This window comes from Scyliorhinus torazame, chromosome 17 (genome assembly GCF_047496885.1).
Source record: "Scyliorhinus torazame isolate Kashiwa2021f chromosome 17, sScyTor2.1, whole genome shotgun sequence".
In the NCBI taxonomy this organism is placed as follows: domain Eukaryota; kingdom Metazoa; phylum Chordata; class Chondrichthyes; order Carcharhiniformes; family Scyliorhinidae; genus Scyliorhinus; species Scyliorhinus torazame.
The window spans coordinates 146660726-146674772 of record NC_092723.1 but is presented as its reverse complement, the minus strand read 5'-3'; the positions used below and the strand labels follow the sequence as shown (position 1 = coordinate 146674772).

The 14047-nt window shown below is 46.5% G+C and overlaps 1 protein-coding gene across 2 annotated transcripts in view; it reads left to right on the top strand.

Moving 5' to 3' along the window:
* The window catches only part of drg2 (developmentally regulated GTP binding protein 2), a 101787-nt gene that overhangs the window by 66442 nt on the left and 21298 nt on the right, over positions 1 to 14047 (top strand). The window contains exons 6-7 of one of the 2 annotated variants that reach the window (XM_072481242.1): positions 5276 to 5348; positions 9357 to 9447. In XM_072481242.1, coding sequence (XP_072337343.1) covers positions 5276 to 5348; positions 9357 to 9447 — 164 coding nt within the window. The remainder of the gene's footprint in view (positions 1 to 5275; positions 5349 to 9356; positions 9448 to 14047) is intronic. The other variant, XM_072481243.1, reaches the window with a different exon arrangement.

Sequence of the window (14047 nt, the reverse complement as noted above, 5' to 3'; positions counted from 1 at the left end):
GCGCAGAAGACCCAAGAGATGGAGCTCCGTGGAGTGAAGGCAAAAGCTGCCGAAAATGAGGACGAGATACAGGGCTTGGTGGTGAAGACTGAGACGCACGAGGCACTGCATAAGAGGTGTATGGAGAGACTGGAAGCCCTGGAAAATAGCTCGAGGAGGAAGAACTTAAGAATCTTGAATCTTCCCGAAGGGGGAGAGGGAGCGGACGTTGGGGTGTATGTGAGCACGATGCTCCATACCTTAATGGGAGCTGAAGCCCCGACGGACCCCCTGGAAGTGGAGGGAGCGTATCGAGTCCTCGTGAGAAGACCAAAGGCAGGAGAAATACCTCGAGCAATAGTGGTGAGGTTCCACCGCTACAAGGACAGGGAGATGGTCCTGAGATGGGCGAAAAAGACACGGAGCAGCAGGTGGGAGAACGCGGTGATCCGCGTGTATCAGGATTGGAGTGCGGAGGTGGCGAGAAGGAGGGCGAGTTTCAATCGGGCCAAGGCGGTGCTCCACAAGAGGAAAGTGAAGTTCGGAATGTTGCAGTCGGCAAGACTGTGGGTTACACACCAGGGTAGACACCACTACTTCGAGACGGCAGAAGAGGCGTGGACATTTATTGAAGAGGAGAAGTTGGACTAGATTGGAGAAAGAGTGTTTGAAATGAAGTAGCGAGGTGGTGGCAAGGGACTGTGAATCAGATGGGGGAAAATTTTCTTTCCACTCGAAGGGGGGGGACACGAAGAAATGTGGGCGCCGGTGGGGAAGGGGAGGGGGAAGGAGAGAGGGAGCTGCGCCATCAGGGGCGGGGCCGAGAGGGAAGCGCGGGCTTTGTTCCCGCGCTATGGAAATTGTGGCGGGAAAAGGGGGCGCAGGAAGGAGGGGGCCTCACATGATGGGAGGCTAAGGATAAACGGGAGAAGCCGAGGTCATCCAGAGTTTGCTGACTTCCGGAAGCAATATGGGGGGAGCAACTAAGCTAGAGAGGGATCTAGGGGGGGGGGGGGGTTAACTGGGTTGCTGCTGCTAAGGGGAAGGGGGAGCTGTTATGGGATGGGATGGTCGGGACGGGAGGGCGCCGTCGGGGGGGATAAGCGGGTGCGTGGGAACCGGGTGAGGAGCTGGTCTAAAAAAGGGGATGGCTAGTCGACGAGGGGGGGGGGGGGTAAAGAGCCCCCCAACCCGGTTGATCACGTGGATCGTGAGAGGGTTGAATGGGCCGATTAAGAGGGCAAGGGTATTTGCGCACCTAAAGAAGCTAAAGGCAGACGTGGTCATGCTTCAGGAGACACACCTGAAACTGGCGGATCAGGTCAGATTAAGAAAAGGATGGGTGGGACAGGTATTCCACTCGGGCTTGGATGCAAAAAATAGAGGGGTGACAATACTGGTGGGGAAACGGGTATTGTTTGAGGCGAAGACCACAGTGGTGGACAGTGGGGGTAGATACGTGATGGTGAGTGGCAGATTGCAAGGTGAGGCGGTGGTGCTGGTGAATGTATATGCCCCGAACTGGGATGACGCGAACTTTATGAAGCGTATGTTGGGGCGCATCCCGGACCTGGAGATGGGAAAGTTGGTAATGGGGGTGACTTCAACACTGTGCTGGACCCAGGGCTGGACCGGTCCAGATCTAGGACCGGGAGGAGGGCGGCAGCGGCCAAGGTGCTTAAGGGCTTTATGGAGCAGATGGGAGGAGTGGATCCCTGGAGATTTACTAGGCCAAGGAGTAAAGAGTTTTCCTTCTTCTTCCATGTCCACAAAGTGTACTCCCGGATAGACTTCTTTGTCCTGGGAAGGGTGCTGATCCCGAAGGTGGCAGGAACGGAGTATTCGGCTATAGCCATTTCAGATCATGCCCCACATTGGGTAGATCTGGAAGTAGGAGAGGAAAAGGAACAGCGCCCACTCTGGAGATTAGATATGGGACTGTTGGCGGACGAGGGGGTATGTGTAAGGGTGAGGGGATGTATTGAAAGGTACCTAGAGATCAATGATGACGGAGAGGTCCAGGTGGGAGTGGTCTGGGAGGCGCTGAAGGCGGTGGTTAGAGGGGAGCTAATCTCCATAAGGGGAAACAAGAGGGTAAAGAAAGGGAGAGATTGTTGAGGGAGATTTTGAGGGTGGATAGGCAATATGCAGAGGCTCCAGATGAAGGGCTATACAGGGAAAGACGGAGATTGCACACGGACTTTGACTTGTTGACCACGGGTAAGGCGGAGGCACAATGGAGGAAGGCACAGGGAGTGCAGTATGAATAGGGAGAGAAGGCGAGCCGGCTGCTGGCCCAACAACTTAGGAAGAGGGGGGCAGCGAGAGAGATCGGAGGGGTTAGAGACGAGGAGGGAAAGATGGAACGGGGAGCGGAGAGGGTGAACGGGGTGTTTAAGGTATTTTACGAGAGGCTATATAAGGCTCAACCCCCAGAAGGGAAAGAGGGAATGATGCGTTTCCTAGGCCAGCTGGAGTTCCCGAAGGTTGAGGAACAGGAGATGACAGGACTGGGAGCGCAGATTGAGGTGGAGGAGGTGGTAAAAGGAATTGGGAACATGCAGGCAGGGAAGGCCCCGGGACCGGATGGGTTCCCGGTGGAGTTCTATAGGAAATACGTGGACCTGCTGGCCCCACTTCTGACGAGAACCTTTAACGAGGCTAGGGAAAGGGGGACACTACCCCCGACGATGTCGGAGGCGACGATATCGCTGATCCTGAAAAGAGACACAGACCCGCTGCAGTGCGGGTCATACAGGCCTATTTCCCTCTTGAACGTAGATGCCAAGCTTTTGGCCAAGGTGATGGCGACGAGGATAGAGGACTGTGTCCCCGGGGTGGTGCATGATGATCAAACGGGGTTTGTTAAAGGGGGGCAATTGAATGCTAATATACGGAGGCTGCTGGGGGTGATGATGATGCCCCCACCGGAGGGGGAGGCGGAGATAGTGGTGGCGATGGATGCAGAGAAAGCATTTGATAGAGTGGAGTGGGACTACCTGTGGGAAGTACTGAGGAGATTTGGATTTGGAGAGGGGTTCATTAGATGGGTTCAGCTCCTGTACAGGGCCCCGGTGGCAAGTGTGATTACAAATAGGCAACGATCTGACCACTTCTGACTATATAGGGGTACAAGACAGGGATGTCCCCTGTCCCCGTTACTGTTTGCGTTGGCAATTGAGCCACTGGCCATAGCGCTGAGGGGCTCTAGGAAGTGGAGGGGGGTACTTAGAGGAGGAGAAGAGCATCGGGTGTCATTATACGCGGATGATTTGTTGTTGCATGTCGCGGACCCAGTGGAGGGGATGCCTGAGATAATGCAGACACTCAGGGAGTTTGGAGAATTTTCAGGATATAAATTGAATATGGGGAAGAGTGAACTGTTTGTGATGCACCCCGGGGAACAGGGCAGGGGAATAGACGATTTACCGTTGAGGAGGGTAACAAGGGATTTCCGGTATTTAGGGATCCAGGTGGCCAGGAACTGGGGAACCTTGCATAAGCTTAACTTGGCACGACTGGTAGAGCAGATGGAAGAGGACTTTAGGAGGTGGGACATGGCGCCCCTGTCATTGGCGGGCAGGGTGCAGGCGGGTAAAATGGTGGTCCTTCCGAGGTTTCTTTTTGTGTTCCAGTGCCTCCCTGTACTGATTACAAAGGCCTTTTTTAAGAAGGTGGACAAGAGTATTATGAGCTTTGTGTGGGCTGGAAAGACCCCAAGAGTAAAGAGGGGGTTCCTGCAGCGCAGTAGGGACAGAGGGGGACTGGCACTGCCGAGTCTAAGTGATTATTATTGGGCCGTCAACGTGTCAATGATATGTAAGTGGATGAGGGAAGGGGAAGGAGTGGCGTGGAAAAGACTGGAGATGGCGTCCTGTCGGGGAACTAGCCTAAAAGCACTGGCGACGGCGCCTTTACCGTTCTCCCCGAAAAAATACACCACAAACCCAGTGGTGGTGGCAACTCTGAAAATTTGGGGGCAGTGGAGACGACATAAGGGAGTGACGGGTGCCTCAGTGTGGTCCCCGATAAGGAACAACCATAGGTTCGTCCCGGGAAGGATAGATGGGGGATTTAAATCTTGGCAGCGAGCAGGAATTGCGAAATTGAAGGACTTGTTCTTAGGCGGGACGTTCGCGAGTCTGGGAGCACTGCCAGAAAAATATGGGCTGCCACCTGGGAATGCATTTCGCTATATGCAAGTGAGGGCATTTGTGAGGAAACAGGTGAGGGAATTTCCGCAGCTCCTGGCGCAAGAGTTGCAGGACAGAGTGATTTCGGGGGCATGGGTGGGTGATGGTAGGGTGTCAGATATATATAGGGAAATGAGAGATGAGGGGGAGACGATGGTAGAGGAGCTGAAGGGAAAATGGGAGGAGGAGCTGGGGGAAGAGATTGAGGAGGGGCTGTGGGCAGATGCCCTAAGTAGGGTAAACTCTTCGTCCTCGTGTGCCAGGCTCAGCCTGATACAATTCAAGGTTCTACACAGGGCGCATATGACTGGAGCAAGGCTGAGCAGATTTTTTGGAGTGGAGGATAGGTGCGGGAGATGCGCGGGAAGCCCGGCGAACCACACCCACATGTTTTGGTCATGTCCGGTATTGCATGGGTTCTGGGTGGGTGTGGCAAAAGTGATTTCAAAGGTGGTGGGGGTCCGGGTCGAACCAGGCTGGGGGTTGGCTATATTTGGGGTTGCAGATGAGCCGGGAGTGCAGGAGGCGAGAGAGGCCGATGTTTTGGCCTTTGCGTCCCTAGTAGCCCGGCGAAGGATTCTACTTATGTGGAAAGAAGCTAAACCCCCGGGCGTGGAGGCCTGGATAAACAACATGGCAGGGTTCATAAAATTGGAGCGGATAAAGTACGCACTAAGAGGTTCGGCTCAAGGGTTCACCAGGCGGTGGCAACCGTTCCTCGACTCTCTCGCAGAGCGATAAGGGAAAATAGGAAAGGTAGCAGCAGCAACCCAGGGGGGGGGGCTGGCTCATTTGGGTCCTCAGGGGCTTTATGTGTGTGTTTATATATTAGTTATTTATATTAGATGTTACGAAGTTACTATTTTAGTTACTATTTCTGTTGTTTCTTATTTCGTTGTTGGCAGTTGCCGTTAGTTAGCATATTATTTATTTAAAAAACGATCAATGTATATATTATTACAAAGTTTAAAATGGGAAATTTTTGTTTGATCGAAAAACTTTAATAAAATATTTTTTTTTTTTTTAAAAGAGTTGAACTTCCTTTAAACTGATCCCAGATGTTGAAATAGAAACTGAAACAGTGTTTCCTGTTCTCTCTCTAGAAATTTACTGGAAAAGGAGTTGGAGTCCGTAGGAATCCGATTAAACAAGCCTAAACCCAATATTTACTTCAAGGTGAGGGGCTGGAGTTTTTGTTCTTTTTTTCTGAAGTTGAACTGCCATTGACAACTTCAAGCTAATCAATTTGAGTGTTTAACTTCAAATTCTGTAAATGATTTCTGTTCTCTGATTGTGTTTTTGAGGGTTGCTGATGTTTTTCTCACTTGTATGATTTTACAAACTAGATTGTTATCCCCCCTCACTCCATTTTCTGTTTTTTGTGAAGTGTTGCAGGTAATTTTATTATGTTAAATGTGCAATATAAATAGAAATCGTTTATTCCTTTTGGCATTCTAAAGGACAAGCAGACTTGTAGTTAGCAGATTCTCATGTCTTCCAGGAATCTCTAAGAAAAATAGATAGTTAAAATAGAATAAGCAAGTGATGGTCCTAAAGGTGATGTGACGGCAACATGGATGTAAGTGGAGATTAGAGCAACAGCGCCAAGGGCCTGAAAGGGGGAGGCGAGTACTCCTGCAGATGGAAATCAGGTTTGAGTTTGTCATTTTCCCTCCAAAAGAGTACACTCTCACCTTCAGACCCGACACTCGCTTGCTCTCATCCCCTCTTAATGCATGTCACCTGCTCACTCTCATTTCCCCTTCAGATTCTTGGCTCCCTTGCTGTCACCTCTCCTTCAGGCTCGTCGCTCTCACCTCCTCTTCAGGCTCTTGTTCATTATGATGGCTCCAATGGTAAAAATGCATACATCTCAGCCCTTCGAGCCTGCTTCGCCATTCAATGAGATCATTGTAACCTTAACGCCACATTCCTGCCTGCCCCCTGATAATCTTTCACCGCCTTTCATACTTCCCACATTATACTCCATTTGCCAGATCTTTGTCCACTCACTTAAGTTATCTATATCCCCTTGTAGCCTGCTTTTGTCCCCTCTTCTCATCTTACATTCCTACCAATCTTTGAATCAGCAAATTTAGCAACTGTGCTCTCGATCCCTTCATCCAAGTCATTTGCAGAAATTGTAAAATGTTGAAGTCTCAGCACTGATTCCTGTGACACATCGCTCATTGCATTTTCTCAGCCAGAAAAGGACCCTTTTGTGTATACCCTCTGTTTAATAATAATATAATAATAATTTATTGTCACAAGTATGAGGTTACTGAGAAAAGCCCCTAGCTAGCCAATCTTCTCTCCATGCCAGTATGTTACCGCTTGCACCATGAGCTTTAATATTTTTGCAATAACCTTTGATGTGGCACCTTATCAAATGCTTTCTATAAATCTAAATACAGTGCAACCACTGGTTCCCCTTTATCCACAGCCTATGTTAATTCTTCAAAGAATTCCAATAATTTGGTTAAACATGATTTTCCTTTCACAAAATCACAATCATGTTGACTCTACCTGATCAACCTGAATTTTTCCAAGTGTCCAGCAATAACATCTTTAATAATAGCTCCTAACGTTTTCCCTATGATAGATGTTAAGCTAACTGGCCTGTAGTTACCTGCTTTCTGTCTTCCTCCGTTTTTGAATAAAGGAGTTACATTTGCTATTTTCCAATCTAATAGAACCTTAAACCAACACATCAACTATCTCCCTAGCCACTTCTTTTAAGACCCTAGGTTGAAGTCCAACAGGGCTGGGGTTTTGTCAGCTCCAACTGTTTGCGCAGTACCGCTTCCTTGGTAATTGTGATTTTCCTGAGTTCCTCCCTGCCTTTAATTTCTTGATGTATAGGTATTTCTAGGATGTTACCTGTATCCTCTGTAGTGAAGATTTATGTAAAATACCAGTTAAATTCATCTGCCTTCTCCATATTTACCACTATTAATTCTTTATATTTCTAGCTAACTTTTTCTCATACTCCAATTTTTCCATTCCTTAACAATCTTCTGATCATTATTTGCTGCTTTTATATTTTGAACTACCACTCCTGATCTACCACTTGTGCAATTATATACTTTTTCTTTCTACGTTTCATACTATATTTAATTATTTTAGCTAACCACAGGTGTTGGGTTCTCCCCTTGGAATTTTTCTTTCTCATTGGAATGTATCTATTCTGTGTATTTTGAAATGTCCCTAACATGTCCACCACTGCATCTCTATTGACCTATCCCTTAACAATCTAAAGTGAACTGGCAGATTAGGTTGTGCTATCATGCCCTCATAATTTCACTTATTTAAGTTTAAATTACTAGTGTTGGACCCACTCTTCCATCCCTCAAACAGAATGTAAAATTCAATAATTTTCTGATCACTGCCACTGGGGTGTCATCACAGTGAGGCCATTAATTAATCCTGTCTCATGCATAATAGCAGGTCTATAGGATAGCTTGCTTCCTGGTCGATGCCAGAACATGCTTTCTAAGAAACTATCCCAAAACATTCTATAAATTCCTCATCTGGGCTATCCTTGCCCATCTAATTTTTCCAGTCTATATGCAGATTAAAATTTTGTATGATTATAGTCTTTCTGACAAGCTCCCATTATTTCTTACTTTATATCACACTCTACTATATGATTACTGTTAGCGGGATGACTTCTTGCCTTTGTCATTTCTCATCTCCACTAGAACCGTTTCGACATCCTGGTTTTCTGAAGTTAGGTCACCCCTCTCTAACGTGCGAACACCACCATTAATTAACACCCTTCCACCTTTTCCTAGCTTCTTGTACTTCCTAAATGTCTTAAATTTTCAGGCACCAATCTGTGGCATCCTTCAGCCATGTCTCTGATCTTTATTTCAATTTGTACTCTCAGTTCATCTATTTTATTTGGAATGCGACTTGCATTCAGAAGCTTAGACTTATTTTTGTCCTTTTATTATTTTTGTAACTTCCAGCCTTATCTGCTGATTTATTCTTAGATTAGTGCTCCTTGTACTCTCTGTCCCTTTTATCATTTCCCACATTAAACCTTTCTCGCTTACCCTTTCTGTACTCCTTGATTTACCACATCTTCCTAAATTTGATCCCACTATTTAGTTTAAAGCCCTCTCTACTGCCCTAGTTATGCGGCTCACTAGAACATTGGTCTTAGCACGGTTCAGGTGCAGACCGTCCCAATGGTTTGGCCCAACTTTCCCTAATATTGATGCCAGTGCACCACAAACCAGAACCCACATCACCCACACCAGTCTTTGAGCCACTCATTAATCTTTCTAATCTTATTTGTCCTATGCTAATTTGCAGGCGGCTCAGGTAATCAGGAGATTATTACTTTTGAGGCTCTTCTTTTACTGCCTAGCTCCTGGTACTCTATGCAGAACCTCTTTCCTAGTTCTACCTATGCCATTAGTACTTTCATAAACCATGACAACTGGATCCTTCCCTTCCCATTGCAAGTTCATCTCCAGCCCTGGAGCAGGCAATACAATCATCTGGCCTCTCGCTCTTTCTTGCAGCGAAGTGTCAATCTCCCTCACTATGTCTCCTACTACCACGACATTCCTTTTTGCTCCCCCGACTTTGTGTGTCATGGTCAGTTTGCTCATGCCCCCTGCAACCCCGACTCTTATCCGAACAAACTGAGAGACCCTCAGAGCTATTGGACAATTGCAAAGGCTGGGACCCCTATCCTCTGGGTCCCCTTACATGCCTCACTCACAGTTACACCTTCCTGTCCCTGACCACTGTCCAAGTCAGAATTCCCTATCCTATGCGGTCTGACTGCCTCCTGCTATAAAACATCCAGGAAACTGGAAGATTGAACAGAAAAACTGTTCCCTGATTGGTCTCTACCCACCAATCAGGGAGCAACCTTGTTGCATTATCCGGGCACAGGAGGTTTAAAAGTCATGATCTGACCCCAGCTATTTCTCCCATTCGTATACAAAGCTAATAACAACTCTGGTTAGTTCTATTTGGAACTGAAAGGAGCCTGCTGGCTGGATTGCAGCAAGAATGTTTTGTTGGACACACTCATTCTAACGGAACACATTCTTAACCTTGACTAAAATTAATTTTGTACTAGAACAAGTATCATTAATAGTTTTTTTTTAAACTGTTATGTATTTTCAGGTTATAGCTCTGAACTTTATTTGACTTGCTTTTCAGCCAAAGAAAGGTGGTGGGATCTCTTTCAACTCAACAGTTTCATTGACACAGTGTTCTGAAAAATTAGTACAGCTCATCTTACATGAGTACAGTATCCTTTGTCGTACGGAAAGAAATGCAGATTCAAAATCTAGAGCTTTGGAGTAAAATGTCTCCTTGATGTCTCTAGACCAGTGTTTTTCAAACTTTTTTTCTGGGGACCCATTTTTACCAACCGGCCAACCTTCGGTACCCAACCCGGCCGACCTGCGTGACCCACCATTTTCTCTTACCTTTTTGGTGCTGACAAAAATGGAGGGAATGGTTTTGGGACCCTTGGGGCCCCAATGGTCCCTTTGACCCCCCTGAACTTGGGGAAAAAAATGCGGCTGCACTGCGCATGCGTGCTCGATCATCGGTGCGCATGCGCATAGTTTTGCCCATGCGCAGTGCGGACGCATTTTTGAAATATCTGTTCCTGGCCATTTTGAAGCGCCGCGACGGACTGCTCTGCGACCCTCACGACACCTGCCCGCGAGCCACCCGCGAGTCGCGCCCCCGAGTTTGACAATGCCTGCTCTAGACTGTGGATGTGTAAAAAATAACACCAGTTACACCTTATAATTTGAAAAAACATACCAAGACACTTTACAACGGAAAACAATGGGCACCAAGTCAAAGAAGAAAATATTAGAAGTATAGTCTAAAACTTAGTCAAAGAAGTGCATTTTTAGGACGATCCAAAAAGAAGTGGCGTGGTTTTTGGGGGGATTTCAGTGTTTGGATTAGTCAGTTGAAGGCGCAACTGTAAGTGGTGGAGCAGCCAGAGGAGGAGATGCTCAAGATGGAAGGTAAGGAAGGACCAGTTTAGAGCATTGAGAAAGATGATAGGATAAGTGAGATGGGGCCAGGTATAGCTTTAAACATCATGATGTGAATTTTTAATTATTGCCACAAACGTTTTTGCTCAGAAAGACATGCATTTATCTAGTGATGTTTACATGAGGGAAATTGAGGAGCAAGTGTGTAAGGAGATTACAGATCACTGCAAGAAAAATAGGGTGGTAATAGTTTGAGGACTTTAACTTTCCCAACATTGACTGGGACAGCCGTAGCATCGGGCTTGGATGGAGAGAAATTTGTTCGGTGTATTCAGGAGGAATTTGTCATTCCGTATGTGGATGGCCTGACTAGAGAGGGGGCAAAACTTGACCTCCTCTTGGGAAATAAGGAACGGCAGGTGACAGAAGTGTTAGTGAGGGATCACTTTGGGACCAGTGACCATAATTCCATTAGTTTTAAGATAGCTGTGGAGAATGATAGGTCTGGCCCAAATGTTAAAATTCTAATTGCGACAAGGCCAATGAGCAGCATGGTAGCACAGTGGTTAGCACTGTTGCTTCACAGCGCCAGGGTCCCAGGTTTGATTCCCGGCTTGGGTCACTGTCTGTGCGGAGTCTGCACGTTCTCCCCGTGTCTGCGTGGGTTTCCTCCGGGTGCTTTGGTTTCCTCCCACAAGTCCTGAAAAACGTACGTGTTAGGTGAATTGGACATTCTGAATTCTCCCTTTGTACCCAAACAGGCACCGGAGTGTGACGACTAGGGGATTTTCACAGTAATTTCATTGTAATATTAATGTGAGCCTACTTGTGACACTAATAAGAATTCTATTATTATTTTGATGGTATTAGACAAGAACCTTCAAAGGTTGATTAGAGGAGCCTGTTGGCAGGCAAAGGGACGGCTGGTAAGTGGGAGGCTTTCACAAAAGTGTGAATCATAGAATTTACAGTGCAGAAGGAGGCCATTTGGCTCATCGGGTCTGTACTGGCCCTTGGAAAAAAAAAACCTTTCCCCGTAACCCCACCTAACCTTTTGGAAACTAATGGGCAATTTAGCATGGCCAATCCACCTAACATCATAGATCATAGAATTTACAGTGCAGAAGGAGGCCATTCGGCCCATCGAGTCTGCACCGAGTCAACACCTCCACCCTATCCCCATAACCCAGTAACCCCACCCAACACTAAGGGCAATTTATCATGGTCAATCCACCTAACCTGCACATCTTTGGTCTGTGGGAGGAAACCGGAGCACCCGGAGGAAACCCACGCACACACGGGGAGGATGTGCAGACTCCGCACAGACAGTGACCCAAGCCGGAATCGAACCTGGGACCCTGGAGCTGTGAAGCAATTGTGCTATCCACAATGCTACCGTGCTGCCCACAACATGCACATCTTTGGACTGTGGGAGGAAACCGGAGTACCCGGAGGAAACCCATGCAGACATAGGGAGAAAGTGCAAACTCCACACAGTCACCCAAGGCCAGAATTGAACCTGGGACCCTGAAGCTAACCACTGTGCCACCCTGCCGCCGTGTGTTGACCAGGGTTCAGAGAAATCGTATTCCTTTTAGAGTGAAGGGCAAGGCTGGTAAAAGTAGGGAACCCTTGATGACTCGGGATATTGAGGCCCTGGTCAAAAAGAAGAAGGAAGCATATGACATGCATAGGCAGCTAGGATCAAGTGGATTCCTTGAAGAGTATAGAGGTTTTCAGAGTAGAGTTGAGAGAGAAATTAGGAGAACAAAAAGGGGATATGGGATTTCTATGGCAGATAAGGCAAAGGAGAATTCAAGGAGCTTCTACAAATGCATAAAGGGCGTAAGAATAACTAGGGAGAGAGTAGGGCCGCTTAAGGATCTACAAGGTCATCTATGTGCGGATCCACAAAAGATGGGTGAGATCCTAAATGAATATTTCTCATTGGTATTTATTGTTGAGAAAGGCATGGGTGTTGGGGAACTTGAAATAAATAGTGATGTCTTGAGGAGTTGTACACATTACATAGAAGGAGGTGCAAGTCTTAAAGTCGATTTAGGTAGACAAATCCCCGGGACCTAATGAAATGTATCCCAGGACGTTGTGGGTGGCTAAGGAAAAAATTACGGATCCCCTAGCAGAAGTGTTTGAATTGTCGTAGCCAAAGCTGGGGTGCCTGAAGATTGGAAGATAGCAAATGTTGTGCCTTTATTTAAGAAGGGCCGCAGGGAAAAGCCTGGGAACTACTGACCAGTGAGTCTAATGTCTGGTTGGTAAGTTGTTAGAAGGTATTCTAAGAGACAGGATCTAGAGGCATTTAGAGAGGCAAGGACTGATTATGGACAGTCAACATGACTTTGTGAATGGATAATCATGTCTCATGAATTTGATTTTCACAGTAACTTCATTGCAGTGTTAATGTAAGCCTACTTGTGACACTAATAAAGATTATTATTATTATTGAGTTTTTTTGAAGAGGTCACCAAGAAGGAAGATGAGGGCAGTGCAGTCGACGTTGTCTACATGGACTTTAGCAAGGCCTTTGACAAGGTACCGCATGGCAGGTTGTTGCATAAGGTTAAATCTCATGGGATCCAGGGTGAGGTTGCCAATTGGGTACAAAATTGGCTTGATGACAGAAGACAAAGGGTGGTTGTAGAGGGTTGTTTTTCAAACTGGAGGCCTGTGACCAGCAGTGTGCCTCAGGGATCAGTGCTGGGTCCACTGTTATCTGTTATTTACATTAATGATTTGGATGAGAATTTAGGAGGCATGGTTAGTAAGTTTGCAGATGACATCAAGATTGATGGCATAGTGGACAGTGAAGAAGTTTATCAAGGATTGCAACGGGATCTTGATCAACTGGGCCAGTGGCCGATGAATGACAGATGGAGTTTAATTCAGATAAATATGAGATGATGCATTTTGGTAGATCAAATTGGGGCAGGACATATTCCGTTAATGGTAGGGTGTTGCGGAGAGTTATAGAACAAAGAGATCTAGGAGTACAGGTTCATAGCTCCTTGAAAGTGGACTCACAGGTGGACAAGGTGGTGAAGAAGGCATTCAGCATGCTTGGTTTCATTGGTCAGAACATTGAATACAAGAGTTGGGATGTCTTGTATAAGTTATACAAGACATTAGTAAGGCTACACTTGGAATACTGTGTACAGTTCTGGTCCCCCTATTATAGAAAGGATATTATTAAACTAGAAAGAGTGCAGAAAAGATTTACTAGAATGCTACCGGAACTTAATGGTTTGAGTTATAAGGGGAGGCTGGACAGACTGGGACTTTTTTCCCTGGAGCGTGGGAGGCTTAGGGATAATCTTATGGAGGTCTATGAAATAATGAGGGGCATAGATAAGGTAGATAGTCAACATATTTTCCAACGGTAGGGGAGTCTACAACTAGAGGGCATAGGTTTACGGTGAGAGGGGAGAGATACAAAAGGGTCCAGGCGGGCAATTCTTTCACAGCGGGTGGTAAGTGTCTGGAATGAGCTGCCAGAGGCAGGTACAATTTTGTCTTTTAAAAAGCATTTAGACCGGGGGTAACGGCTTGGTTGGGTGACTTGTGCGACTTCCTGCAGTTGGAGAAGATAAGATATGAGTTAAGGGGCTCTGTAGAAGGGTTTGAGAAAAGGTGGGGGTTGTTTGTGACTGTGTTTGAGGAGCTGTTTGTCACCAGGGCCGGGGGGGGCAGAAAAATTTGTACAGACTACAGTTGATTGCTGGGAAGTATGTTTCCTGGGGTGTTTAGGTGTTGTAACCAGTTTTGATACATGTTTGTAATAAAAGGCATTTAAAAAAAAAACATTTAGACAGTTATATGGGTATAAAGGGATTTGGGCCAAATGCAGGTAATTTGGGACTAGCTTAGTGGTAA